This window comes from Erythrolamprus reginae, chromosome 4 (genome assembly GCF_031021105.1).
Source record: "Erythrolamprus reginae isolate rEryReg1 chromosome 4, rEryReg1.hap1, whole genome shotgun sequence".
Taxonomy (NCBI): domain Eukaryota; kingdom Metazoa; phylum Chordata; class Lepidosauria; order Squamata; family Dipsadidae; genus Erythrolamprus; species Erythrolamprus reginae.
The window spans coordinates 114482040-114505383 of record NC_091953.1 but is presented as its reverse complement, the minus strand read 5'-3'; the positions used below and the strand labels follow the sequence as shown (position 1 = coordinate 114505383).

Below are 23344 nucleotides of genomic sequence, written 5' to 3'. Positions count from 1 at the left end.
ATATTCATTGCAATTTCTGTCTTCACTCCCACAAGGAGTGGATTGTGAAAGATGTTCTAACCTGAATTATTTCCTCCTGGGATTTATTTTATGCCTTTTAAATGGGAAATAGGTAAATCTTGGAGTATTACAGCAGGATACAACTACAGCCCACAAAATTATCGCCGAATTGTAAGTTTTAATATAGCAATGGGGAAAAACCTACTAAACACATATATAAAATATATGAGTCATTACATTTAATTGAAATTAAATGAAATCAATTCAAATTTCATGATGTTCTCTAATCAGCTCCTTTAAGAGTGCTGTCCTGAACCCCCATCCCCAAAAAGGCCCTGTTTGCATAATTATTTATGGATCCAGCCAATTTAAATTACAGTTAAACATGGAGCTGTTTTGCACCATGTATGATGTCCTATATTTCACTGGCATTTTATCATTCTTAAACATTGTTTTATTTTGGATGTTGGGTTGGGTTTGGGAATCCAAAGGCAATGAGGCTTGCACGAGGACCTTGTAATTTTCCATGCATAACATTCTGCCAATTTTCATTGTTAGAAAATGAAAAACAAGATGTCCAACTCTAAAATGTATTTAAAGATGTAGAACTTACTTTTTTAAGAGCACAGGCTCTTAAAACCTTCTCGTATTTTTCCTTTCGATATTCCTTTCCAAAGAGTATATTATTTCTTACTGTGCCAGAAAACACGCAGGGTTGCTGAGAAACATAAGCTATTTTTCCTTGAACATCCATAAAACCTTTGATTGTAGACAGTTCACCCAAGACAGCACTCAAGAGTGAAGACTAGAAGCATTGTTGGGATGGGGTGGGGGGAGAGAGCGATCAAAATTAATAATACTACTGTGAACAAAACACCTAAGACTTTGTTCTTTTTACACATAAGCATAATTTATCTGTTTAAACAGCACTAAAGTTTCTCTTGGTTTTCTCAATCTGTCATCTTATAGACCAGTGATAGTGAACCTATGACACAGGTGCCACAGATGGCACGCAGAGCCATATCTGTTGGCATGTGAACCGTTGCCCTAGCTCAGCTCCAACGTGCATGTGGGTGCTGTCCAGCTGATTTTTTTTTGCTTTCAAAGAGGCTCTTGCAGGACATTTTTGGCTTCCAGAGAACCTCCAGCGGGATGGGGGAGGACATTTTTACCTTCCCCCGGCTCCTGGGAAGCCTTTGGAGCCTGGAACACGAGCCCACCAGAAGTTGAGAAACAGGCCGTTTCCAGCCCCCAGAGGGACTCCGTGGGGCAGGGAAAGCTGTTTTCACCTTCTCCAGACATTGAATTGTAGGTGTGGACACTCACACATGTGCAATAGCATATGCACATGCTCTTCCAGCACCCGAGGAAAAAAGGTTTGCCATCACTGTTATAGTCCTTTTTCTGTCCACATTTGCAATATTATTATTATTATTATTATTATTATTATTATTATTATTAATTAGATTTGTATGCCGCCCTTCTCCGTAGACTTAGAGAGGCTCACAGCAACAATAAAACAATGTACAACAAATCTAATAATTTCAAAAACACTAAAAACCCTATTATTAAAAGCAAACATACACACAACCATACCATGCACAAATTGTATAGGCCTGGGGAGAATGAATATCTCAATTCCCACATGCCTGATGGCAGAGATGGGCTTTAAGGAGTTTGTGAAAGGCAAGGAGGGTGGGGGCAGTTCTAATCTCCGGGGGGAGCTGGTTCCAGGGGGGTCGGGGCCGCCACAGAGAAGGCTCTTCCCCTGGGTCCCACCAAACAACATTGTTTAGTCGACGGGACCCGGAGAAGGCCAACTCTGTGGGACCTAACCGGTCGCTGGGATTAATAGCAGCTAATACTATTTTTTATGTGACCCTAATTCGGGTTGGTTAATTGTTTTACTTGTATCTGATCGGCTAATGCATTCTGGTATTTTATGCCAAAATGGGCTTTGGGATAAAATGAAAAGGGACATGGATTCATGTAGAGTGAAAAGCATTTGATAACACAACAGCCCTAATACAGACAAATACTGTACTTGTAACAGCAAAAATTTAAAAAACAATTTTTTTTAGAAATTGTCTCATCACTCTTCATCAATTCTTTCGTATTTTAATCATGAACGATGAGGTTTTTTATTCAAAATTAATAATATGCTGCCCAACTGAGAAATTTGCTAATTGTTAAAAACATTTTAAAAGAAAAAAAACTCACAAAACAATTAGAAATGAAAGTCATAGAAAAAAACAATCTAAATAGAAAGAAAGAAAAAGAGGAAAGAATGGCTTCGGTCAAGCTTACAAAACGTCTGAATGAAGATTCAGATCTGTTTGTTGCGGATTTGTGAATAGACTGGTGCTTAAATTGTATCAGTTCTTCTGAATTCATTCCTTATCTCAGTTCAATTTCATAAGATGGGGCTAGCTTCCGTCACGTCTATTACATTTTTTCCTTTTCTATTGGTTGCACAGGCATAGATACCGTACATTGTTTTTCCTTCTACTATTTCTTTCACGAGTTCATGTTCTTTACCATTTATTTTTCGTTCTTTACCATTTATTTTTCGTTCTTTACCATTTATTTTCATGGTGATTGTTGATGTAAGTGCAGAACACGACATTGGCTTCTGAATGACTGATAAAACGTATAACTATGTATTTTATTTTAATATTTTAAATTATATGCATATTGATTTGTATGTGATATCGTGGAGAAAAAAATAAAAAGAAAATTTTTTTAAAGTACTGGTCAGTTCTGACAAAGCCCAGTGTTACCTCATCATATTCACAAGCTTGGATCACAATCAATGGTGGGCTACGAGCTGGAATGCTAAATTGCGCTCGCTGCCACAGCTCGTAAGTTCTTGCGGGGCCAACGCAGTTTTGCTTCCGCACCTGTGGAGGTAGCAAAATCGTGCACGGAGCTCCAGGTGTGCCCGTGTTTCGGCGAGGTTTTTAGCTTCTGCACATGCCGAAACATGGGCGCACCTGCGGCTCCGTGGGCAATTTTGCTACCTCCATAGGTGCAGAAGCAAAATCGCACTGGCCCCGCAAGAACTTATGAGCCGTGGCAGCGAGCGTAATTTAGCGTTCCGGTTCGTAGCCCACCACTGATCAAAACAGACTAAAACTCAGAGAGTGAACAGAGACAAAATCAGGGGTGAAATTCTACCAGTTCAGTTCAGTCCAGTGCAATGGTCCATTCACCCATCTGGATGTCGACATTTTCTTCTTTTTAACCGTCTACGCATGCACAAAGCATTCTGCGCATGCACAGAGGGTGAAAAAGTGCAATTGTTGTGAGCCCCTCCAAGTCCTCGGAGAGGGGCGGCATACAAATCTAATAAATTATTATTATTATTATTATTATTATTATTATTATTATTATTATTATTATTATTAAGAGAGAACGGAGCGAAAGTGAAATGGCACATACAGAGCTTGCACTTCTGAACCGATATGGAGGATAGGTAGATTGAACCACTGGTACCTCTACCTAAGAACGCCTCTACTTAAGAACTTTTCAAGATAAGAATCGGGTGTTCAATACTTTTTTGCCTCTTCTTAAGAACCATTTTCTACTTAAGAACCCGAGCCTGGAAAAATTTATCAGGAAATTTGAGAGCGGCACAAAGGCCCAGCCAGTTTCCTGCTATTCCCCCTGGGTTTCTCTCTCTGTATGGGAGGCAGCCTCGCGCCGGGTGTATGAGAGGCGTATGCTTCTCCTCGCCGCCTCAGAGTCCATCTTTTTTTTTAAGCCTTAAAGTTTTGGATTTTTTTCCCCTCACCTTCTTCCTTTGGCAGCGACTGTCATCCTCCTCTTCTTCTTCCTCCTCCTCTCACCCAAATTCCGAGCTTTTATTTCTTTCCACGCATTATTTGCTTTTACATTGATTCTGAGGAAAATTGCTTCTACTTACAAACTTTTCTACTTAAGAACCTGGTCACGGAACGAATTAAGTTCTTAAGTAGAGGTACCACTGTATTTTCAAATGCTTCAGAATGAACCTTCAAGGGACAACATGACAGTAAAAGAAAAATCAAAACTTACCTTTCCCGCTCCCACGGGGCCAATCACAATGAGCAATTCTCCTGGTTTGACAGTAAATGAAATGTCTTGAAGTGTTGCCATTTCCATGGTCTATTCATTTGGGAAGGAATTAAAATAGCTTCACCATATAATTTATGCATTTTTAATTTGCTTTCATTAACTCCATACAAATAAACCAAGCAATATACATGTCTATGAGAAAAATAAAGAAAACTGAAGAAAACTAAACAAAAATACATTCATTGACTCCATTCATTGTTTTATGCCTTCCATCAATCTTGGCTCCTGGTGACTATATTCATAGGAATTCCACACAAAATTTATAACATTTTAGAAAATAATCTAAGAGTATTACTCTTTCCCCAAGTGTAAGATTTAATCACTTCCATCTATCAAGATCCCATGAATAATTATCTATGAAATTCCACATGGGATTTAAAAATGCAAGATGGCATATACATTCCTTATAGATGTAAAACAGATAATTATTTATAATATGAATAGGGTTTTTTTTCCTTTATGGTCTAATTAAAATTACTTTTTAGCAAGATAGATAAGACAGAGGCAAGCCTTAACCACACACACACCTATATTTTATTTATTTATTTATTTATGTATGTATGTATGTATGTATGTATGTATGTATGTATGTATGTATGTATTGGATTTGTATGCCACCCCTCTCCGCAGACTCAGGGCGGCTAACAACAATGATAAAAAACAACATGTAACAATCCAATTTAATAAAACAACTAAAAACCGTTATTATAAAAACCAAACATACACACAAACATACCATACATAACTTGTAATGGCCATGGGGAAGGAATATTTTAACTCCCCCATGCCTGGCGACAAAGGTGGGTCTTGAGTAATTTGCGAAAGACAAGAAGGGTGGGGGGCCATTCTAATCTCTGGGGGGAGCTGGTTCCAGAGGGCCGGGGCCGCCACAGAGAAGGCTCTTCCCCTGGGGCCCGCCAAACGACATTGTTTGGTCAACAGGACCCGGAGAAGGCCAACTCTGTGGGACCTTATCGGTCGCTGGAATTCGTGCGGTAGAAGGCGGTTCCGGATGTATTCTGGTCCAATGCCATGTAGGGCTTTAAAGGTCATTACCAACACTTTGAATTGTGACCGGAACCCGATTGTCAGCCAGTGCAGGCCGCGGAGTGTTGCAGAAACGTGGGCAAATCTAGGAAGCCCCACAATGGTTCTCGCGGCCGCATTCTGCACGATCTGAAGTTTCCAAACACTTTTCAATGGTAGCCCCATGCAGAGAGCATTGCAGTAATTATATTATCTGATAATATAACAAGAACAAGAACAGAGTTGGAATGGACCTTGGAGGTCTTCAAGTCCCCCCCCCCCTCTTAGGCAGGAAACCCCACACTACTTCAGTCAGATGGTTATCCAACATCTTCTTAAAAACTTCCAGTGTTGGAGCATTCACAACTTTGGGAGGCAAACTGATTAATTGTTCTAACTGTCAGGAAATTTCTCCTTAGTTCTAAGTTGCTTCTCTCATTGTTCAGCTTCCACCCATTGCTTCTTGTTCTACCCTCAGATGCTTTGGAGCAGGGGTCCCCAAACTTTTTACACAGGGGGCCAGTTCACTGTCCCTCGGACTGTTGGAGGGCCGGACTATAAAAAAAAACTATGAACAAATCCCTATGCACACTGCACATACCTTGTTTTAAAGTAAAAAACAAAATGGGAACATACTATTTAGAGGGGGGAGAAGATCTAAAATTAATATATGTTTATGTTTTGTTTTTAATTTTCTTTTGCTAACACCTTATTGGCTATACAAGGTTTTCTTGGCTTATGAAAAATGTATAAAGAAAGAAGGAAGCACTTTGGCATAATGGTTAATAAGTTAGAAATATAATTGGTGTTGCACTTTTTGAAGGAACATTAAGGAGGGAATTTAATTAAAAGAAAATGAATGTAACTGGATGACAAAATTAGAAAAAAAAACCTTTTGCAACTTTTTTGATGATTGATATTAGTTACTAACAAAATACCACATTTTATTCATGGAAAATTAGATGGTACACTGTGTTGTTTGAATGTATGTTGAGAGAAAATTTAAAAAAAATTGCACCCTCCCAAAACAGTCCTTCCTTCCTCTGTCCCTCCATTTCATTCTTCCTTCCTTCCTTCCTTCCTTCCTTCCTTTCTTCCTTGTTCCCTCAATTTCTCCTTCTTTCCTTTCTACCTTCCCTCCTTCATTCCTCTCCACTTCTCCTTCCCTCCCTCTCTTTCCCTTTTCTTTCTTTCTCTCTCTCTTTTCCCTGTGCTCTTGTCACTCACTGGCGGGCCGGATAAATGGCCTCAGTTGTGCCGCATGTGGCCCGCGGGTCGTAGTTTGGGGACCACTGCTTTGGAGAATAGGTTAACTCCTTCTTCTTTGTGGCAACCCCTGAGATATTGGAATACTTAATTCATACCTAAGTATCTTGCAAAAAGAAAACTACAAAGAAAAATTAGAAATAATGTCAATTTTAATCAGACAATAAAGTAATACAAGCAGCAAGAAATCACCATGAGAAAGTGTTGTTCATGTTCAGAAATAAGAAATAATTCTCATTCTATTGCTGTTATATTGACTTCTCATCTTCTTTTATTTGATCCAGCTACCTTGAATGTTACTAAACGTTAAACTTGGTGGGATTTAAAGCAATAATCAAGTTTACAGTAAAGGTTGGTATTAAAGATAACCCATTGTTTCTAATCCTAAAATACTATTCCATCATGATGACAGACAAAAATAATGGGACATTGGCCTTCTTACACATTATGCTTTAATCTCCACAAGGTGGCAGAAATAGCTCTCTCTATTCATTTTTTACTGCTCCTAAGGACTTTAAACTTTCTGTTTAAAGTCAACTTTCTATTTAAAGTTATACAACCGAGCTTTTTCTTCACTTTGACCTTGCATTGACTTCAACAGAAACATGCCACTTTAAGACAACTACAAAATAACTTACAATCTGGAACATCGTTGTGACCTAAAAACACATCAATGGTCATAAATACGAGTCATTTGCCAAGCGTCTGAATTTTGATCACATGATCAAAGGTTGAAAGTGTGAAAAATGGTCATAAGTCACTTTTTTCAGCGCTGTTGTAACTTTGAACAGTCACTAAATGAATTGTTATAAGTCAAAGAGTTCCTGTTATTAACCGCACTAGAGATACAGTAGTTCTCGACTTATAACAATTTATTTAGTGGCCTTTCAAAATTACAACTGAGCTCCAAAAAATGACTTATGAACATTTTTCACACGTATGACCATTACAGCAACTCCATTACCATGTGATCAAAATTCAGACACTTGGCAAATGACTCATATTTATGACCGTTGCCATGTCCTGGTGTCATGTGATCAGGTTTTGCCAACTTCTGACAAACAATATCAATGGGGAAGTTAGATTCACTTAAAACAGCATGTTAATACCTTAACAATTACAATGATTCAGTTAACAACAGTAGCAAGAAAAGTCATAAAATGGGGCAAAACTCACTTAACACATGTTTCACTTAGCAACATACATTTGCACTCAATAGTGGTTTTAGCCCCACGATGGCTCTCGCGGCCGCATTCTGCACGATCTGAAGTTTCCGAACACTTTTCAAAGGTAGCCCCATGTAGAGAGCGTTGCTACCAAAGGCTACCTGTAATGTGGAATGCCCAGTGTATCAAGTCACTTATACCTTGTTTATTTATCTCCCAGTAGTAACTGGATTACGTTTCCTTGGCAAATGATAGGATCTATGCCAACTGACCCTATTGCTTTTATATCATCTTCAGAGATAGCAAAAGCACAATCCAGGAGGGCTATAAATTTCTCAGTGAGGGGAAATGATAGTATCACACTCAAGACCTTTACGTAGCATTTTGTAGTGATTCTAGGCTCCTTTGCTGCACCCTTGCCATGCCCAGGTTCGCCTGGTGCACCAGTTGCGGCCCTATTTGGACAGGGAGTCACTGCTCACAGTCACTCATGCCCTCATCACCTCGAGGTTCGATTACTGCAACGCTCTCTACATGGGGCTACCTTTGAAAAGTGTTCGGAAACTTCAGATCGTGCAGAATGCGGCCGCGAGAGCCATCGTGGGGCTTCCTAGATTCGCCCACGTTTCTGCAACACTCCACGGCCTGCACTGGCTGCCGATCGGTTTCCAGTCACAATTCAAAGTGTTGGTAATGACCTTTAAAGCCCTACATGGCAGTGGGCCAAAATACACCCGGAACCGCCTTCTACCGCACGAATCCCAGCGGTCGATGAGGTCCCACAGAGTTGGCCTTCTCCGGGTCCCATCGACCAAACAACGTCATTTGGCGGGCCCCAGGGGAAGAGCCTTCTCTGTGGCGGCCCCGGCCCTCTGGAACCAACTCCCCCCAGAGATTAGAACGCCCCCCACCCTCCTTGTCTTTCGCAAATGACTTAAGACCCACCTTTGTCGCCAGGCATGGGGGAGTTAAGTTATCCTTTCCCCCTAGGCTACTACAAGTTATGCATAGTATGTTTGTGTGTATGTTTTGTTTTGTTTTATAATAAGGGTTTTTTTAGTTGTTTTTATTAATTGGATTGTTCATGTTGTTTTATCACTGTTGTTAGCCGCCCCGAGTCTGCGGAGAGGGGCGGCATACAAATCCAATAAATAATAATAATAATAAAATAATAATTTATCTTATTCAACAGAGCAGGACAGCTTTATGAGTTTCATCCAACATAACAGTGGGTGGAAAAGATCTGAACAAATGGTTTATGAAAATTCAGCTTGTCAGTTTGTGGCAAAGATTTCAAATAGAAATCTTGTTTCCATCAAGTTTCCATAGGTCAGGCATGTCAAACTCAAGGCCTGCAGGCCGGATTTGGCCCGAAGGGTGCTTAGATAGGGCCTGCAGAGCCACTCTGGAAACAGCAAAGTACCAGTCCATGGTGCCTTTGCCAATGAAAATGTGCTCGCGAGGGCCGCATGGGGCCTTCCCAGGCTCCATTGTCAGCTGTGACAGCCTGCCAGCAAAAACAACTTGTGTGGCCCTCCCAAGATCTGTTTTCACTGGCAGAGTGCTAGTAACACAAACTACTAGCAAAAGTGGCATTTCATCACATGGGTGATGTTGCTGGCTATGTCCACCCTTGCCATGCCCACCCTGACCCTCCAAGGTCAAACAGAGCTCCGATGCAGCCCTCAATGAAATTGGGTTTGACACCCCTGCTGTAGGTCCTATCACTTACTGAAAGCAGCATTCTTCATTGTATTTCTGAATGTGTTTTATTTGGAAGTGAGGAGAAAAGTACTTTTAGGTTAACAATAACTGAGAGGAGAAACAACTGCTGATTATCAATCTGAGTATTGCATTGGCTGTTCTGTGTTAGCAAAAACTTCAGAAGAGAAGCATTTAGGGGTAGTGATTTCTGACAGTCTCAAAACGGGTGAGCAGTGTGGTCGGGCGGTAGGAAAAGCAAGTAGGATGCTTGGCTGCATAGCTAGAGGTATAACAAGCAGGAAGAGGGAGATTGTGATCCCCTTATATAGAGCGCTGGTGAGACCACATTTGGAATACTGTGTTCAGTTCTGGAGACCTCACCTACAAAAAGATATTGACAAAATTGAACGGGTCCAAAGACGGGCTACAAGAATGGTGGAAGGTCTTCAGCATAAAACGTATCAGGAAAGACTTAATGAACTCAATCTGTATAGTCTGGAGGACAGAAGGAAAAGGGGGGACATGATCGAAACATTTAAATATGTTAAAGGGTTAAATAAGGTTCAGGAGGGAAGTGTTTTTAATAGGAAAGTGAACACAAGAACAAGGGGACACAATCTGAAGTTCGTTGGGGGAAAGATCAAAGGCAACGTGAGAAAATATTATTTTACTGAAAGAGTAGTAGATCCTTGGAACAAACTTCCAGCAGACGTGGTTGGTAAATCCACAGTAACTGAATTTAAACATGCCTGGGATAAACATATATCCATTGTAAGATAAAATACAGGAAATAGTATAAGGGCAGACTAGATGGACCATGAGGTCTTTTTCTGACGTCAGTTTTCTATGTTTCTATGTTTCTATCTAGTGATATCCATCACTATCTCCAAATTTTGCATCCTTAATTTGGGGCTGCAAAAGTGGACCAATTCTGTTTTGCCATTCAGAATAAAGGTGATTTACCTTGTCCCAGGCGCAAGTCAAATCGTGTACATTAAGAAAAGGATTTTCACTGTTACTTTTGAGTTGTGGTCTAAGCGGAGAAATTTCATCAAGGATTAGAAAGTTCTACATCAATGGAAAGAAAAAAAAGAAGATCGTATAAACACAAAACAGAAAAGACCAATTAATTTTTTTGCTGAAATACGTTCACATAATCAAAGGCTTTCAATATATTCAAAGAACATATCCATAGGGAAACTGAGTTAATTTTACAAAGAGTTTAATAATTTTCTGACCAAGTCAATCTTTCTTTTGAAATAAATACACATTGATCTAGACTTATAATTTTATTATTAATTTACGATGGTTAACTGATAGTTTAGTTTACAATTTACAATACTTTGTGTAGAGCAAATGCAAATCTGATTATCAACAGGAACAAAATGTGGTTTCTAACTTTATTCTATGACTTCACATTTCTAAGTAGCAGTTCTGATTTCGCCTCGCACAGCCAAGATAGGCACTGAATCCTACCCACTATATCCCACCCTCAATTGGGCACACCAAGAAAGATTACTTAAAGAACTCACTATAATATATAACAGAATAACAGAGTTGGAAGCGACTTTGATGGTCTTCTATTCCAAACCTCCTGCACAAGTTGGAGACCGTATACCAATGATCAGTGAAGGGCTGCCAAAATTTTTACTATCACACTGTGGGTGTAGCTTGTGCACGATGCCCTGCATTTTCTTTAATCTTTCAGTGAGTTCTCTGGGGTGGAGCTCCATTTTCGCTACATCACTGCATCCCCCCCAGTTTGGGCAGCAGCCCACCCCTGCCAATGATAGTGGCACCTGGAGCCACTCGCAAACTCCTAAAAACCCACCTCTGCCGCCAGGCATGGGGAAATTGATTCCCCCTGGCCGTTCCGTTTTATGTATGGTATGTATGGTTTATTTGGGATGTATGACTGTTTTATATTAATGGTTTTAACCATTTTAATCATTGGATTTGTACTGTGCTTTGCTGTTGTGAGCCGCTCCGAGTCTTCGGAGAGGGGCGGCATACAAATCTAATTAATAATAATAATAATAATAATAATAATAATAATAATAATAATAATAATTGCAATCAGACATCCTGATTGTGGAGAAAAAGAAAGTATGGATCATCGACATCGCAATCCCAGGAGACAGCAGAATTGAGGAGAAGCAGCTAGAGAAATTAGTGAAATACGAAGATCTAAAAATCGAGCTGCAACGACTCTGGCATAAGCCAGTGAAAGTGGTCCCAGTGGTACTTGGCTGGGCGCAGTGCCAAAGGATCTCAGCGGACATTTGAAAACCATCGAAATTGACAAAATCTCCATCTGTCAATTGCAAAAGGCCGCTTTACTGGGATTGGCAAACATAATTCGCCGCTACATCACACAGTCCTAACTGCTTGGGAAGCGCCCGACTGGTGATGCAATACGAAATCCAGCATAGTGATCTTGTTTGCTGTGTTGTATTGACATAATAATAATAATAATAATAATAATAATAATAATAATAATAATAATAATAGTATCTGCCAGCATGCGAGCCGTTTCCCTAGCTCAGCTCCAGCATACATCTGCATGCCAGTCAGTTGATTTTCAGCTCACACAGAGGCTCTGAGTAGAGATTTTCAGCCTCCAGAGGGCCTCTGGGGGGCGGGGAAAGCCTCTGGAGTCTGTGGAGCAGGAGTCTTCAAACTTGGAAACTTTAAGACTTGTGGACTTCAACTTCCAGAATTCTCCAGCCAGCTATGCGGGCTGGAGAATTCTGGGAGTTGAAGTCCACAAGTCTTAAAGTTGCCAAGTTTGAGGACCCCTGCTGTGGAGGGTGAAAAATGGGCCTACCAGGCCCACCAGAAGTCAGGAAATAGGCCATTTTCGACCTTCCCAATTATGGGTGTGGGCACTCACACATATGTGATAGCACGTGTGCACACACTTTCAGCACCTGGGGGAAAAAAGGTTCGCCATCACTGCCCTATATCATTCTGGATAAATCTCTTCTTGAAACCTCAACTGATGGAGCACTCACAATTTCTGAAGGCAACCACCTCCATTGGTTAATTGTTCTTAGCATCAGGAAAGAAGTAATAAGTGGAAGATAGTTAAAGAGAGATCCAACCTAGAACTTCCTGACAGTTAAATCAATTAATCAGTGAAACATCTTGCCGCCACAAGTTCTGGGTGCTCCATCACTGGAGGTTCTCAAGAAGACATTGGACAGCTATTTATCTAGATTGATGTATGTTGTGGTTCAGCCTGAGGCAGATCAAAGACCAGCTGCGTTTCTGCTGGCTCCATGCCCGGGGGAGGATGAGAGTGAAGAGGAGGGTTCTGGGCAGTCGGACAGGGGGAGCTTCCAGTGAGGAATGTGACGAGAAAGAACGGCCTGGGAGTCCTGGGGAGGGGCTCTCTCCAGCCAGTAGCTTGGATTCTCTGGAGTCCTTGGATGATGAGGCACAAGCTATCATTAGCATGCGACAGAGACACATAGATCAAAGGATATTATCAGCATTGAATAAGGAACACCAGGGCTTGGGTGTGGTCCTTATTAGCAGGGAAGGGTTTATAAGGCAGGCAAACTCTTTCAGCAGTGTGGAGTGTTATCAGATTGGAGTTGCTGTATTCTGCACTGTTTCTCAGCGTTTCTGTTCCTGGCTCGTGGCCCAGCAGTCTTGAAGACCCGTGGGAGGTGTATGTCTGTTATCTACAGCCTCGTCTTGGCATCAAGGATCCTGTGTTTATGTATGGACAATTGCCTTCGTGTATCTATTTGAAGTTCCAGTGTTTTCCTGATTTGTAAGGACATTTTCTGTTGGCTTCGTTTCTCTTTATCATTATAAAACTGTGTTTGGATTCTACCGGTGTGTCTGGCTTATCTTTTTGGGTTGGTCATAGCTTCCGGAGTGACCCAGACAGAACAATGTAGAGTCTCCTTTTCAAGCAAGAGGTGGAATTTAGAAGACCTCCAAGGGCCCTTTCAATTATGTTAATCTATAACTTTTATTCTAAGCCATTAAGATTCATAGTATTATAATGGCCTCATAATGCCCGATACAATAAAATTCTCAAACCTTTTCTTCCTTTGTTAGCCCTGCCATTGATTTTCCAACTTCCTTTTTGTCAAAGATTTGGTTCTTTTGTTAATTTTGCAGAAGTGCTAAATGTGCAGTTTCTAGGTTGAGCAAAGGCTATCATTATTTAGCAGGTTTCTAATGTCTTATTACAATGCCTGGGTCAAGATATTTAGTGGAATTGTTCATAAATTTCATTACAGATCCAAATAATGAAAATGAATGAGACCTAACTATAGAATCTATTTGCTGCTTATTGATCGAGGGTGACTAAAAAAGCCTTGCACTATTATTCTGTATTTTTTATTCTATATTGTTCTGTAGGTTTTCTTTTCTGTATTTTTCCATGTATTTCAAATCATCTGATAAATCTGTACCTCTATTCTTGTCTCTAATCCATAATTATTCCCGTTAACTAGAAGATCATTTATGCTCATTCAGTTAAACATCCTTAGTCAATAAAAAAGCACCATAAATTCAATCTCTAAGCAGTTAATCATCCGCAACAATTAAGAATTACCTTTGGGGAATTACATAAGGCAAATATTTTTGCATTCTCTTTCTCTAGCTATAAAAAACACAGGGACTGCCTGAAAGGAAAAGCCTGAGCTAGCAACTTGTTAATTATTTCTAAGGCTGCAATTAAATTCAACTGAATGTCCCCTTTGGATAATACCTTGATTCGTCTAATGCTGACCAAAGCTTCAGATACTTTCTCAATGGCCACCGGGAAGAATAGAGTGACTGTCAGCCGGACTGCACCATACAGGGAGACAGCGACAAAAACCCGACTCGCTGAAATCAGATTGCCCAGCAACACGTAGGTCATGAACGTCATAAACACTGTGATCTTGCTGGCAATGAAGAAAGAGGCCAAGTTCATTCCCCGAAGGTAAGAACTCTTAAGAACCACCGAAATCTCCTTCCTGAAATTGAAATTTTAATAAATTTTAATAAATTTGATAAAACTGTCGTTAGCCGCCCCGAGTCTGCGGAGAGGGGCGGCATACAAATCCAATAAATGAATGAATGAATGAATGAGTGAATGAATGAATGAATGAATGAATAAATAAATAAATAAAACATTTTGTGTATGCACGCATGTACTGTATTACAAGTATTTTTAAGCCACTTCAACCAAGCACATCTAAAATGTTTAAAAAAACCAATAAAGCCCACGACATTAAAAGAAAATCAGTTCATCAGCAACAGTAAAATCTCAAAACAATCGTAGCGTATATACCACGTTATTGACTCTACGATGCCATAAGCAGCCAGGTTCAACTCCGTCTCAGCTAAAAAAGCACAGTACCTTCCTGTTGGGATTAGTTTTGCCTCATTTTATGATCTTTCTTATCACAGTTGTTAAATGAATCACTGCACTTGTTAAATTAGTAACCCAGTTGTTAAGTGGACCTGGATTCCCCGTTGCAAAAAATCACGGGAACCCTGAACACTACAATGATATGTGTCAGTTTCCAAGCATCTAAATTTTGACCACGTGACCCTGCCTCTCTTGCCTAAGGCAGGACTAGAACTCTCTCTTGCCTGATTTCTAGCCTATTGCCAGAATAGAATAGAATAGAATAGAATAGAATAGAATAGAGGTTTATTGGCCAAGGAATTTGTCTTGGTGCCTATGCTCTCAGCGTACATAAAAGAAAAATATACATTTGTCAAGAATCATGTGGTACAACACTTAATGATTGTCATAGGGGTCAAATAAGCAATGAAGAAACAATCAATATTAATAAGTTTAGGATACAAGCAACAAGTTACGGTCATACAGTCCTAAGTGGGAGGAAAAGGATGATAGGAATGATGAGAAAAACTAGTAGAACAGAAGTACAGATTTAGTAAAAAGTCTGACAGGGGGGTGGGAAGGAACTTCCAGTTCAGCCAGAAGTCAGCAAATGAGCCATTTTCTGCCTCCATTTAACCTCCAGGGTGTTGAGGGAATTATTTGTTCAGTAGAGTGATGGCGTTCGGGAAAAAACTGTTCTTGTGTCTAGTTGTCTTGGTGGAGGTTAACTGGAGGCAGAAAATGGTTCATTTGCTGACTTCCAGTTGAACCGGAAGTTCCTTTTTTTTTTTTTTTTTGCTCTCCCCAGGCTTCAGAGTCTTTCTAGGAGCTGGGGAAGGTGAAAACAACCTTCCCCAGCTCTCTGGAAGTCAGAAGAAATGACCAGCTTCAAGTTGGGAAACAGGCCGTTTTTGCCCTCCCCAGGCTCCTAGAAAGGCCCTAAAGCCTGGGGGAAACAAAAAATTACACACCAGCAACAGAACGTTTCCAGCCTCCAGAGAACCTCTGGGGGAGGGAGGCCATTTTCGCCCTCCCCAGGCTCCTAGAAAGGCTCTGGAGCTTAGGGAGAGCAAAAAAACAGGTCATTCCCACCATCTCTGGAGGCTGAAAACAGGCTGTTTCCCAACTCCCAGTGGGTCCAGCTGAAAATCATCTGGCCAGTGCACACATGAGCTCGGAGGCCCATCATGTGCCACAGGTTTGCCATCACGACACTAGACCAACCTGCAACTATGGGGTGGAAAAATCTAAGGTAGGTTCAGGAAGATCAGGGTTCGATAAACTATTATAATAGACAGATTATAAGCAAATGGCTCGTAAGATGAATGCCCAATGTATATTTTTCTCAATCGGAAAACACACTTGTATGAGGAGACACAGAGTTTTGTAACATGTCAGAAAGGGACATGCAAAAGTCTAGGAATTCCTATCCTGTGGCAAAGGCGGGATGGGAATCTAAGAAAAAATATATAATTTTAACATGTATTTTCAAATTTTCAGGGAATTAGACATGGAAAGAGCACAGCATTTTATTTTAGATTTTAGATTTTTTAAAAACTGTGATATATTCATTGCTATGCTAAATTATCAACCTTACTTATTACAGGAAGAGATTCTGTACGACCAAGGGAAAAACAGATTTTCTTTACCCCCATAAAATTCTCAGGTTCTTTTGTTGTGACTCAAAAAATCCTGCATTGCAAAATACCAACCTCCAGTTTAAAATCAGGTTAAAAATACAACATAGGCCTAGAATTTCTGCGAGATATAAAATCACCTTCTCAAGTTGTTCACAAGTTCAGCAAATGAGTTTTCCCAGGCATACATCTTTATGATCCGCATTCCAGTTATAACCTCATTCATAATCCTGATCCTTGAGTCTGTGAAAGCTGCAGTTCTGCTCCTGAAATATAAATAGGAAGCTATAGTTTTTTAAAAAACACAAACCTCCAATTCTAAATTCATAAAGACTATTGCGCAGAGATTTTCATTTATCTATATTTCTATGCTACATTCAATAATTAAAAAATATTGTCCCCCCCCCTCCAAGTAAAAATTAAGGAATACAGATGTAAAGTTATAGTGAACAAAACTGAAAACCAACGTATTGTTGTGTTTGGGCCTGGGCCAGCCATTGCTCCCACAGATGGGAGAGACGCGGCACAAAGTGAATGCAAAAGCCTGGCTGACAGCCAGGAAGACGTGGCAGACAGCCAGGAGGACGAGACCAGTGGGACGCAGGATTCAGCAGACAGCCCAGGGGATTTGGCATGCAGTCCCTCAGACAGTCGTTCGTCCCTGGGTTCTTCTGCAGATCAATATATTGATTTGCGTAGCCAAAGAGCTATGCAAAGAAGGGATCGCTTTAAGGAGTATTACAAGTCATTATAGGAGCACCTGGGCTGGGTGTGGTTCTTATACTGAGGGCTGGGTGTTGTTCCCTTAATGAGGGTTAAAGGAATAAAAGGGAACAAAGGCCAAGGCAAACTGTGGCTGTTTATCTGTATTATTTTGTGGTTCCTGCTCTGAAGTTTCTGTTCTGTGCCATTGGAGTTTTCAACCCAGCTTTTTCAGACAAGTGGGAGGTGAAAACTCTGGGACTTGCTGTTTGCTCCAAAGATTCAAAAGGACTCCTGAAACGTCTTTGCTCATTCCAGGTTGTCTTTGTTTGTTTTTTCCTGTGTTTTTGTATGTGGCTGAAGTAAGCCTTTCACTCTCATTGTTTTTGGACACTAAGAAGTGTTTTGAGTAACCCTTTTTTGGTTGTCTAATACAAGTTTGCTGATTAGCAGAGTATGTGTGTGTTTGATTTCTTTTCCTTGGACTGTTACGCATTGCCTGAGCCCAGTCAGGCAGAACACGTATGAATGAACTTAAGATGCTTGTGAAAAAAAAGTAGTGGATTCTTTCACATAGCATTAATAGCCATACTGCTTATTGAAAAGATACTGAAGATATACATAAGCAAACATTGAGACTGGCCAATCCATATGTAATACTCGCATAGACATTTATAGGAGTATTACATTCTAGTAGAACGCGGGTGTCAAACTCATGGCCCCATGTTGCCATCATGTGACATATCAAGATCTTTTTTTCCCTTCATGGAGCTGGGATGGGCATGGCCTGCATGTGACGCATCTGGCCCACAGGCCACCAGTTTGACACCTGGGTAGTAGAAGGTGTATAAATGTAGAATAAACAGAAATAGCTAAGAGAATCAGTTGTGGGTTGCTACCAGTTCGCGATGGTTCAGCGAACCAGTAGCAACAGCAGTGGAGGCTCCGCCCACCCACACGGATGTCATGAAAAGCGTTCCACGCATGCACAGAAGCATTGAGCCGGGGTGGCGCAGCAGGTAGAGTGCTGTACTGTAGGCCACTGAAGCTGACTGTAGATCTGAAAGTAAGCGGTTCAAATCTCATCACCGGCTCAAGGTTGACTCAGCCTTCCACCCTTCTGAGCTGGGTCAAATGAGGACCCAGATTGTGGGGGCAATAGGCTGGCTCTGTTAAAAAGTGCTATTGCTAACATGTTGTAAGCCACCCTGAGTCTAAGGAGAAGAGTGGCATAAAAATCGAATGAATGAATGAATCAATCAATCAATCAATCAATCAATCAATCACTCAATGAATCAATGAATCAATCAATGAATTAATGAATTAATAAATAGTGTACATGCAAAGTGTGCCAGCGCGCACCCATTCCCGAACCACTAGCAAAGGTAAGTGGAACCTACTACTGAAAAAAATCTGTTCCCTCTTGCCTACTCTCAGGAGTAAAGCTGAGAAAGTGAGCAAGCAAGGGACAAAAATGACTACTTCTTCACCATTTATCCTCCTTAAAGTTAGTGAGAGATTAATAATAGCAACAAGGAACTACAGTCAGGTAAACAGACTGTAATAACAATCAGAAATGACTAATGGAATAAGACATAATTTGGAATTTATGGAATTTGTATATTGACGGATAAATAAGGGTAAGATAATAGATAAGTACATAGATGGCGTTAAAAGTAGATATACCCTCAAGGATAAATTTAGAGCAGAGTCCAAACTTATGAACTCTGCTCTAAAGACTAGACATCCATTTGTCCAGGAGGGTATAAGGATTCCTACCTTGGGCAGAGGATTGGACTCCAAGGTCCATTCCAGCCCTATACTTCTATGATTCTATGTGTTTGTTTCTTGGTGACTAACAACAACAAAGCAATCAACTAGCTGCAGTGCGGAAGGTCACGAATTATTGAGAAATGTCCTTTAATAGATAAACAGAAGACCAAGTTTAATATTTCACAGTGCTGGAAATCTACTCATGGATATTAACCACATCTCAGGTTTAATACCAAATATCTTTATGCAGGCATCTAGCTAAAAACATAAATGTAGATATATTGATTTTCTTGTTTGCTTTTTTATATTTACTATGATTACCAATTAAGAAAATTACTGCAAAATGATAGAGTGGAAAGTTGAAAAATCTTAAATTCCATCTTAAAATGCAAGGATTATGCAGGATAATATCCATAAGACAGCAATCATACTGTCCTGAACAATTTGGGGAAATGCTGCAAATGTTAATAAAATTATCTAATGCAGTAATAATCATAATAATTTGAAACTACTGAGATGAAAACATGTTAGACATTTTAAAATCGCATAACTAAATGAAATGGCAAATTAACTATCATAAAAAATATGCCTAAAAGGATGGAAATTCAACCAGGGCACCGTATAATCTGTTATCTTTAAAAACATGAAGTCTCCACTTTCTCAAAACATTCTTGTTTTGCTACAGAACTGAAACATTCCACAGCCTAGCTGACCTAAAAATCGCATAAAACTCAACCTTGGAATACTTGCAGAAGTAACAGCTAGTCCAAAATCTTCCTTTCTAATCTGATGATTTGCAATTATGGAATACAATTGTATATTATAATAAAATTACAGGTATAAAGCAGCTCAGAAAGACCCAAAACCTACTTTGTAGGGTGGAAATTGAAAAATATTTTCCACCTTCCGTTCAAATTCTACCTTGATCTATGGTAGGCCACAATTGAGCCCCCCTCCTTTTTTTTTCTTGCTAAGTGAGAAAACTCTTAAAATTGAGTTTTGCCCGGTTTTACAACCTTTCTTGCCACAATTGTTAAATGAAGCACTGCAGTTGTTACGTTAGTAAAATGGCTGTTAATCTGGCTTCCCAATTGACTTTGGTTGTCAGAAGGTCGCAAAAGGTGATCACGTGACCTTCAAACCGTCATAAATACATACCAGTTGCCAAGCATCGAAATTTTGATCACATGGTCACTGTATGAAAAATAGTCATAAGACCCTTTTTTTCAGGGCCTTTATAACTTTGAACTATCACTGAATGAATGGTTAGTGATAAGTCATTCTAATACAGGATTACCTATACAGTATTACCATATTTTTGGAGTATAAAACACACAGCCTTTCCCAAGACCAAAAATCAGCTGGCCGGCGTGCACATGCGCACTGGAGCTGACATAGGGCAATGCTTCATATGTCCTCTGATCTGGCTATGCGTGCCACCTTTGGCACACATGCCATAGGTTCACCATTAGGGGACTAGAAGAACTAACCATGCTGATTTGATTTGATTTGATTTGATTTGATTTGATTTGATTTGATTTGATTTGATTTGATTTGATTTGATTTGATTTGATTTGATTTGATTTTATTTGATTTGATTTTATTTGATTTTATTTGATTTTATTTTATTTTATTTTATTTTATTTTATTTTATTTTATTATTTTATTTTATTTTATTTTATTTTATTTTATTTTATTTTTTTGTATGCCGCCCCTCTCCGTAGACTCGAGGCGGCTCACAACAGTAATAGGAAAACAATGTACAATACAAATCTAATAATTAAAACTAAAAACCCATAATTTAAAAAACATGCACACAACATACCGTACATAAACAATATAGGCCTGGGGAAGTTATCTCAGTTCCCCCATGCATGACAGCAGAGGTGGGTTTTAAGGAGCTTACAAAAGGCAAGGAGGGTGGGGGCAGTTCTAATCTCAGGGGGGAGCTGGTTGCAGAGAATCGGGGCCGCCACAGAGAAGGCTCTTCCCCTGGGACCCGCCAAACGACATTGTTTAGTCGACGGGACCCGGAGAAGGCCAACTCTGTGGGACCTAATCGGTCGCTGGGATTCGTGCGGCAGAAGGCAGTCCCGGATATATTCTGGTCCGATGCCATGAAGGGCTTTATAGGTCATAACCAACACTTTGAATTGTGACTGGAAATTGATCGGCAGCCAATGCCGACTGTGGAGTTTTGGTTTAACATGGACATACCTTGGGAAGCCCATGACTGCTCTCGCAGCGGCATATAAATCCAATTAAATAAATTTGTTGAAAGGGTTGTTTTTTTTAAATCGCTCTGAAGAAACAGGACCCCAATCACTTTTACCTCAGAGCTGAGAAGAGCCGGCCAATGCACGTTTGCAAGGGGAGAAGAATAATCAGCACCACCATTCCCGCAAGGCAGGACGGGCCAATCTCAAGCCACAAAAGGACAGTCACAGCTATCGCCTGAAGGGGTCCAGCCCATAAGAAGTGCAAGAAAATAGTCACCTAGGCAAAAAAGAAATACACATGGCACACGAAATGAACTGGAAATAGAAAAATCACAACAGCTACTAGTTTAGTCCACACATTTCTTATGTGTGTTGGGAAAAGACCTAGAAAGCTTAGAACTAAGACGCCTTAAACATGAACTAACTATTGCCCACAAGATTATATGCTACAATGTCCTGCCTGTCAGCGACTACTTCAGCTTCAACCACAACAACACAAGAGCACACAACAGATTTAAACTTAATATTAACCGCTCCAAACTTGACTGTAAAAAATACGACTTCAGTAACCAAGTTGTTGAAGCGTGGAACTCATTACCGGACTCCCCAAACCCCCAACACTTTACCCTTAGACTATCCATGGTTGACCTCTCCAGATTCCTAAGAGGTCAGTAAGGGGCGTGCACAAGTGCACTAGAGTGCCTTCCGTCCCCTGTCCTATTGCTCTCCTATATCTCCTATATCTTTCTTCTATTCCTATTTTTCTTCCTCTATTCTTTCAATGATATACAGTATTTTATTCCTATATCTTCTCTTCTCTTCTTTCTTAGATATATTTTACTATGAGTATATCCTCTATAACCTTCATTATGTATTTTACTATGAGTATATCCATAGCCTTCACTGTGTAATGGAATAGATAGATAGATAGATAGATAGATAGATAGATAGATAGATAGATAGATAGATAGATAGATAGATAAAAATATGTATTAAAAAGTTGTTTTCCCTAAATATCTTCAGAATTCTGAATATCACTCTAGCTGTCCTGGAATTACTTCTGACCAAGATAAGACCTAAAGGCCTCAGCAACTGTCTGCAACATCTGAAATATAGCTTCTTTTTACCCTGACATTTGTCATCTCTCGTCATCTAAGGCCACATGAGCCAAAACTCTCCTATATCTTTAGTGTCCATGTTTAACTGTAAAATTTATCCAGGACACTGAAGAAAACTTTCACATGATACAAGTTTAACATTGTCTGGTTTTTGAGTGTTCTAACCCATATCTCATGAAACCAGCATACTTACTTTCAATCAATACAAAATCATCTACGGGCAGGGCTTAGCCAAGTATTCTGACCAAGGTAAAATAATAACCTTTGCATTTAGCTGACCTTGAATTATCTGATATGAATCACACCTAGTTCATATTTTCTTGGCTACTATGAAATATCAGAACTATGGAAGAATGAATTTGGGTCAATCACCGGGACTAGAGATTTATTTATTTTTTATTTTGTCAAGTACGTATTGGTAGTATACAAAAATATAACAATATAGCAAAATGTGAAATATAACAATGTTTATATACATGATACTAGTACAGAGAAACATTAGGACAGGGGAGGGAAGGCACGCTGGTGCACTTATGCACACCGCTTAATTTACTCTTTACTCTTAATTTACTCTTCCAAGCTTTTGGACTCATGATAGAGTTCATCTTCAGGGAATTTCTCTCTACAGTAATAGACTGTTCTGTGAGTCTTGTTTCTGTGGTGCCTTTCTAAACACGACTCACAGAACAACTCAAAGTAAACATTTCAGTAGAGAAAAAATTCCCCGAAGATGGAATCCAGCAGAGTAAATCTTTGGTCCCTGGTGACTACCTCAGATTCAATCTCACACCATATTCTTGGGACATACATATTTGCCTTCATTCTGAACACAAGAACAAGGGGGCATAATCTGAGGTTAGCTGGGGGAAAGATCAGAAGCAACGTGGGAAAATATCATTTTACTGAAAGAGTAGTAGATGCTTGGAACAAACTTCCAGCAGAGGGGTTTGGTAATTGAATTTAAACATGCCTAGGATAAACATAGATCCATCCTAAGATAAAATACAGGAAATAGTATAAGGGCAGACTAGATGGATGATGAGGTCTTTTTCTGCTGTCAATCTTCTATGTTTCTATTCGTATCAGAACTATAGTCAACACTAGGATGCTTAAAAACTACACCAAAAGGAACGGTAGCTTTCCAATATTGCTTAGATATATCTCTTCACTCACAAGGAGTTAAACCCAATTTGAAGGAGACTTATTGTTCTGCCATTGTACCATCCGTAAATGAATTTATAGACACCCTTGGCAGTTT

At 39.9% G+C, this 23344-nt stretch overlaps 1 protein-coding gene across 3 annotated transcripts in view; it reads right to left on the bottom strand.

Annotated features, from left to right (window-relative positions):
* The window catches only part of ABCC4 (ATP binding cassette subfamily C member 4 (PEL blood group)), a 234331-nt gene that overhangs the window by 170784 nt on the left and 40203 nt on the right, over positions 1–23344 (bottom strand). For all 3 annotated transcript variants that reach the window (XM_070751291.1, XM_070751294.1, XM_070751292.1), the window contains exons 6-11: positions 21082–21245; positions 16415–16540; positions 14011–14260; positions 10242–10346; positions 4057–4146; positions 614–805 (exon numbers count right to left, since the gene is read on the bottom strand). In XM_070751291.1, the coding sequence (XP_070607392.1) occupies positions 614–805; positions 4057–4146; positions 10242–10346; positions 14011–14260; positions 16415–16540; positions 21082–21245 (927 nt within the window). The remainder of the gene's footprint in view (positions 1–613; positions 806–4056; positions 4147–10241; positions 10347–14010; positions 14261–16414; positions 16541–21081; positions 21246–23344) is intronic.